The sequence below is a fragment of the Echinops telfairi genome, unplaced genomic scaffold (genome assembly GCF_000313985.2).
Source record: "Echinops telfairi isolate 266 unplaced genomic scaffold, ASM31398v2 ScPeMD7_7424;HRSCAF=8462, whole genome shotgun sequence".
In the NCBI taxonomy this organism is placed as follows: Eukaryota; Metazoa; Chordata; class Mammalia; order Afrosoricida; family Tenrecidae; genus Echinops; species Echinops telfairi.
The window spans coordinates 51,153,479-51,160,027 of NW_022111324.1; the positions used below are offsets into that span (position 1 = coordinate 51,153,479).

The 6,549-nt window shown below is 37.4% G+C and overlaps 1 protein-coding gene across 1 annotated transcript in view; it reads right to left on the bottom strand.

Annotated features, from left to right (window-relative positions):
* The window catches only part of NUCKS1 (nuclear casein kinase and cyclin dependent kinase substrate 1), a 44,663-nt gene that overhangs the window by 14,501 nt on the left and 23,613 nt on the right, over positions 1–6,549 (bottom strand). The window contains exons 2-3 of the mRNA XM_004699835.4: positions 3,254–3,303; positions 996–1,101 (exon numbers count right to left, since the gene is read on the bottom strand). Of these exons, the coding sequence (XP_004699892.1) occupies positions 996–1,101; positions 3,254–3,303 (156 nt within the window). The remainder of the gene's footprint in view (positions 1–995; positions 1,102–3,253; positions 3,304–6,549) is intronic.

Sequence of the window (6,549 nt, forward strand, 5' to 3'; positions counted from 1 at the left end):
ATACTGTCATAGTAGTGATTCTAGGGCTCCAAGGTAAATACTTAAGAAGAACCAGTGAGAGTTATATTTTCGTTTTTTGGACAGTTTAGTCGTTTTGTTGAAATGTTGACAGTTCAGTATGAGTTGAAAGCCTAATGACTAAAAAGGACTCTGAAATTCAAGAGACAGTTTCAAAACCAATTTCCTCCATTTTCTGAGCAGCCTTTGCTAATCACAGAACCTCCACAGGTTAGCACTCCCAATACTATTACAAGCACTGTTGGAATAAATCATAACATACATATACAATATACTAGAAAACAGCGAACTCTTAATGGTGACACTATTATCATCACTGCTTCTGAAACCTGTGACTTTTCTATATAAATGTTGTTTTGCAAAATAAACAATTAAGTAAAAGCTTACCATGACTAATAACAATTTCATTTTCTGTAGTTCTCTTAATGCATTTAGAGACACATGTAAATCCTTGAATGCCACACTACAATAAAAGCTATGCTGTACTATGTGTGCATAATCCTTTATAAGCAGAGGCAAAAGCTCCTGTGTCCTAGTCTCATGAAGAAAAATTAATCAAAGTTACAATCTGACTGAACTTGTTTGTAAAACCATGGGAAAGAAAAGCTGCAAGAATTGATTGTGAGATGATAAATTGGGGTTTTCCAATCTTTAGTTGTAATTCTGCCAATGATTTGTGACTGAATAGGAAAGTTAGTTTTTGTAACCACTACAATGACACTGTCCATTCTAACATTAGCAAACTGCAAAAACTTTTCTTAAGGTTGCAGCAAAGGCTTCTTGTAGATCACGTTGGATCCCATGACCAGCCCAAAGAAGTCCCAGCACCTAAAGGAGATGCCGAAAGACCTGGAAGCACCACTACCTGAGATGATATGAAATGTACAACACAACTTCCCCCCAATACACTAAGATTCCACTGGGGGGTGGGGGGGAGTGGCAGTGTAAACAAGAGCAGAAAGGTACATGTCCCTTACCTATCTTCCTGAGAATTCTTTCCAGATCGCCGCTTATTTTTAGCTTCTCGGGGAGATGCTCGACTTTTCTTAGCTGGAGGACCCGAATCTCTTCCATAATCTTCATCTTAACAAAGCAGGTTTCAAATTCAATCACCTTTATATTAGCAATTTTACATGTAAAAACCACCACTGCATAATTATCTTTCATGCTATTCAAATAGTGAGAAGGAAGGATTTCCCCAGTAACAATGTTAAACTCAATCCTAGTCCTCACCACCTCAATTCTTTCCATGTTTGTGTTACCACTCTCTAGTTCTCACATGCTTATTTTAAAAAGGATCTCGTTTACCCCAACTACAGTGATCTTTGTTTTTAGCTCTGGGAGAAGTCATCCTTGGAGTAAATGGGGCAGCTTCCATGTCCTACCTGAGAATCTGTGCTGGAAAGAGGGAGCTGGCAAAACCAGGAAAGAGTAGCCCCAGCAGCCTGATTCAGTGCTGAATCCTGAGGCCCCAAGAGCTTCCTAGTTGATGCGAACACCTGCTCTTAGTAAAGCGGCACCATCCCTTCTTGGGACATGAGAGGTGTGCTTTGGGAACCCTCTTATGCAACTCTTTGTTTGAATCCTTTACACGGAAACAAACCTGTGGTTTAAGTATGGGATACTCCCTTCTGAGTCGCTCCAGTGACTTAGCACACTCAAAGAGCAGTAGAGGCCAGCAAGTCAGAAAGTAAGGGTGGGAAGTAGACTCGAGCTTGTGGCTGGCATCCGTAAAGGGCAGTGCAAAACCAGCCCCGAATCTGTGGCAAGCTGGTCAGAAGGCTGGGGTGTCATGTGGACTCTCCAAACTGCTGCTGGTGTCTGCTATCTGGCAATATGAAGGACAGTGTCCTTACAATTTGTGGGGCTCTGACCCTAGTCCAGAGTAGTTACAGGACCAGTGAACAAGGTGGAAAAATGGGACTATGAGGACTGGAGCAGTCTCCACATTTTGGAATTGGATTCACGTTTACCCTGTGTACTAGCTATCGTCAAACCTCTCATCATTTACAGCTTACCCTTTTGACTTACCAAAGATCTCTTCATGTTTCAACATTGTCATATTATTTTTAATTAGACCTATGAAGTCAACTACATTTAGCATAAATTCTGAAATACAGTGTACTCTGGAACTTGAGGAAATTGCCACCAATATCATAAGCCCAACCAAAATAGAGAAAATCACTCTACTCTAAAAGATGAATATTTAAACAAAAATATTTACAGCCCCATTACATATAAGATGGAAGTAATTTGGATATTTAGCGATTACTGAATGGTTGGATACCTTATATGTTTCACAGTGGAATATCCAACAACCATTAATAGGAATTTATTAAAAAATGAGAAAAGTATTATATTTTGCAATATTATATTGTGCAAGAATAAAAACTCCTATTTTCCTAAGGAAATAAAGATAAAAGGATAGTAGCTAAAACCAAAAAGGTTAAATGACTAAGGACATTGCACTATCTCTGCTCGTTTCCTTCCTTGTAAAACAGAAATAACATCCCACTGAAACAGGATTGTTACAAGTATTAAATATCTAAAAAAGTATTAAATATAAGAATTTAGAATAATCCCTGGCACACATCAAGTAGTTATTAAGTGTTAGAATTACTTCTGAGAGGTAGGTTCATATATTAGTCTTCTTGTATCTTTCTGCATTTTTCAAGTTTTCCTAAAAAACATAAACTTTTTATAATGTTAAGGTTGATTCAAAGAAAGGGGGGAAAAAAAGAATGCATCAGAACTCCCTCCCCCCAAAATAAGAAAAACAACCCCAACTAACTTTTTTGCACAGCTAAGATTTTAAAATACACTATTTATTCTGCAATGATGTGGTTTCACACAATAGACTCTACGCTTAGTTACTTTATTACAAAAAAAGTTGATCAGCCACTTGCATGAGCTGCAACTTTACTTTGATTCTAGCAGGAACTCTGTTAAGTGACAAGCACTATTATCAGAATTAATGGGGATTTAAACTTTGGACTCTAAAACCAAGTGAGAGGAAAAAAAGATTCCATTATTTATTTTCATTGATTTACCAAAGAAAAGTTAATTCATGAAAGTTCAATATTTGTTTTGGTTGACATAGATCTTGATATAATTTGCATACATAATTATTTTAAAGAAAATTAATTTCAAAAGCATGACTTAAAACAAAAGAAACCAGAAATTTTCCTACTAGCCAGAGTCTAACTCACAATTAATTGAAAATCACCAAACTTACCAGCATCATCAGATTCCTGAAACTGTGAATAATCAACGACTTTCCTATTTCTGTTGAAAGAGAAACTCAAAATTAGTCAAAAAACAGTAAAAACACTAAAATTCTAACACACCAGGAACATACAATTCTATTTCACAAACATAATTACATATTAGCTTTCCAAAAAGCAATTTCTCAACAACCACCCTCAACCCAGGCAAACTACGTCTTTAGGCATATGAGATGAACACCGACGATAAATGTAAAACCCTTACAATCCAGCACAGTGACCATATATATGGCAAACAGTTCCTTGACTCTTCAAACCCATACTCCAATCCCAGGGAAAGATTAACCTGTTAACACTGTCATTTTGTTACAGGGAAGTAAAACTTCAATTGAAGACATTTCAAGGTACTTTCTAAATGGCTCATCTCAGTGACAACCCTCCCCACTCAAAACCCCCTCTCATTGCAAAGTACATACACACCAACAGCAGAATGAGTTAATCCCCACAGACAAATAATAAAGCTATCACACATGTACACGCCGGAATCAAATGTTATTTCCTACTTCTACTATCTATAGAGTGACAGTCTTGGAAACTCACACGGGCAGTTCTAGTTTGTCCTATGGGAACCTTAAGAATTGGCATAGACTCAATAGCACTTTGGTGGTGGTGGTTTTTTTTTTTGGGGGCGGGGCGGGGGCGCGCACACAGAGGAGCCCTAATGGCATAGTAGTTATGAGTTGGGCTGCAGATAACCGTAAGGTCAGCAGTTTGAAACTACCAACCACTTCTTGGAAGAAAACTTCTTGCAAAGAGCTGCAGTCTCAGAACCTCACAAGGGCAGTTCTATTGTCCTGTAGGATCACTATAAGTCAGAACTGACCTGTTGGTAGTGAGTTTTAAGTCTGCGCTTTTCAAATTCAAATTTGTGTATCTATTTGATTTTAAATGCTTTCTACTAACCAAAACATCTTTAATATTTGAATAAATCTTAATTTGTCTACTTTATATTCTAAACGTAAAAGTTTGCTCACACACATTGTGTACAAGGGGGTTTCATTCATGGACAAATTCCCTTATCTTTCAAATTCATTTTTCTATCAACCTTTGAAGTCCCTTGTGCACAAAACACACACCCTCTCTTCCATATTACTATCTAAACAGTCTGGCACTCAGAAGAGCCCTACAAGATACACTATAGCTATAGGCCTACATGGCTGCAACAAAAGGGAAGGGGAGCAAGTCACTTCAACCCAAGCAGAGGGACATTTCTGGTAGCATAGATTAGAGTTCCATTTAAACAAACAACAACAACAAAAAACAGGGTAGTGAAAATGCCACCCTGCTTGTCATCTATTGCAACACACCCAGATGATCTGGTGGTGTGAATTCCAAAACCATGGAAATGCAGAGGAAAGTAGAGACATCTGGCTTCTTAAAAAACAAGTCTCTTAACAATTTTGCATTTGTGTTTTCCTATAGTCTACCAGCACATCATCACTCCCCTCTCAATGAGTCAAGATGAAAAACAAATTTTTGTTTGAACAAACTGAGTTTGTACTACCACGGATACGATAATATTACGAAATGTTAATTTCAAAATTATGACAATTGAAAACCAATTGCCTACCATGTTCTGACAAAGCAGTGATTTTTAATGACAAATGATAGGAAAAGCAGTATTAAGATCATGGAACTAAGAAAAGCTTCCAGAAGAGAGAGTTTTACATATACATTTCCTACATCTATACTTTAGAATAATAATTAATATATGAGGGTAAGTAAAACAGTATTGCTACAGGAGTTCCAGTTAGGACTAAACCATACATGCATGGGTTTAGTCCAAACAAAACTTGTTTAAGCATGTCTTTGTGATCAGGGCATACTGCAGACAAAGTTGGTAAAAAATGGAACTGAAAGACAATGGAATTTTCCCACATACTCTTCTAAGCTCCCTTCATGTATATTAGTATTGATATTTAAGGTATAATAATTATAGTCATTTCATACTGGTGGAAACACAATTAAAATATTACTACACTTTTTGGGTGCCATATCAAAATGTAGGTTCCATAAGAATATACAAATAAGGTAGGACTTCTAGAGCGGGGAAGGGCGTGTCAAAACAACAGAGAAATTGGTGTTTTTAACTTGCAAAAGGGAAGACATTACCTGAGGCTTTGAAAGGATTAAATGTATCTGCTTAGAAATCAATTTGAGTGAGTTCAACATAAACATGCTGAATTTGCCAATGATGATTTCTTCCTTAGCCTACCACTAGAAACAGCCCAGAACGATATTATATAAGGAGTCCTAGTGGCACAATGGTTAAGCAATTGGTTGCTAAGTGACAGGTCAGCAGTTCTAACCTTTACACCAGTGGTTTCACAGGGCAAACGCGGCAATCAGCTCTTGTAAAGACTGTGGCCTAGAAACCCCTAGGGGGCAGGTCTACTCTGTCCTACAGGGTCTCAGTTGGAATTGATGTAGTAGCAAACAACAACAAAGAATCCAGGGTTCTGGTTCTAGAACTTCTTAAGCAAGCCACTAATTTTTCTCGACCCTTGTTTATCCTGTGTTGAAATTGATGATCTAAGTTGCTTCATAGACCTAAGAGTTAACTATATAAAGTTAAATAAAACAATTATTAAAATTAGTAAGTTTTTTTCAATCATAAACATCAACTATCCTCTCACCTGTCATCATAATATAGTTTAATACTTGATCCATACCCCATTTTCTGGTTTCAGAGCTAGTGCAAAAGTAGGTACACTCAAATGCTTTCTGAACCGTTAGCTGTTATGTAAAATATTGAAAAGGGAGGACGGAAAAAAACCTATTAATTGGGTCATTTCCAAATTTAGCAGCTCAGTCTAACAGTTGGCTCAAATGGAGTTTGGGGCTAGTAATATTTTGTCACATGAAATATATATAAACAGCTAAAAAAAACAAAAACAAAAACACCCTGGGAATTAAAAACAGAAATAAAAAAACCCCCCACAAATTTACGTGAGAGAAGTCTAATTTTATGAGCTAATATCCAATTTTCTCAAGGTTTTCTAAGATCCTATCTCTTGCCACATAACTCCCAACCCAAAAAGGCCTGCCATTCCTCCAATCATGCTGTTTCTTACCCTCATTTCTACTGCTCCATGGCCTGGGAACGTCTTGGATAAATAAGCATTCCCACTCATACCAGACATAATCTGACCTCTCAGAGCCTTTAATCTCTTACCCACACTCTGTCATCTACTAAATGTCCATCTTCCCTAAACGTGAGCTTTGGGAGCACAAGGCCAACGCTTCA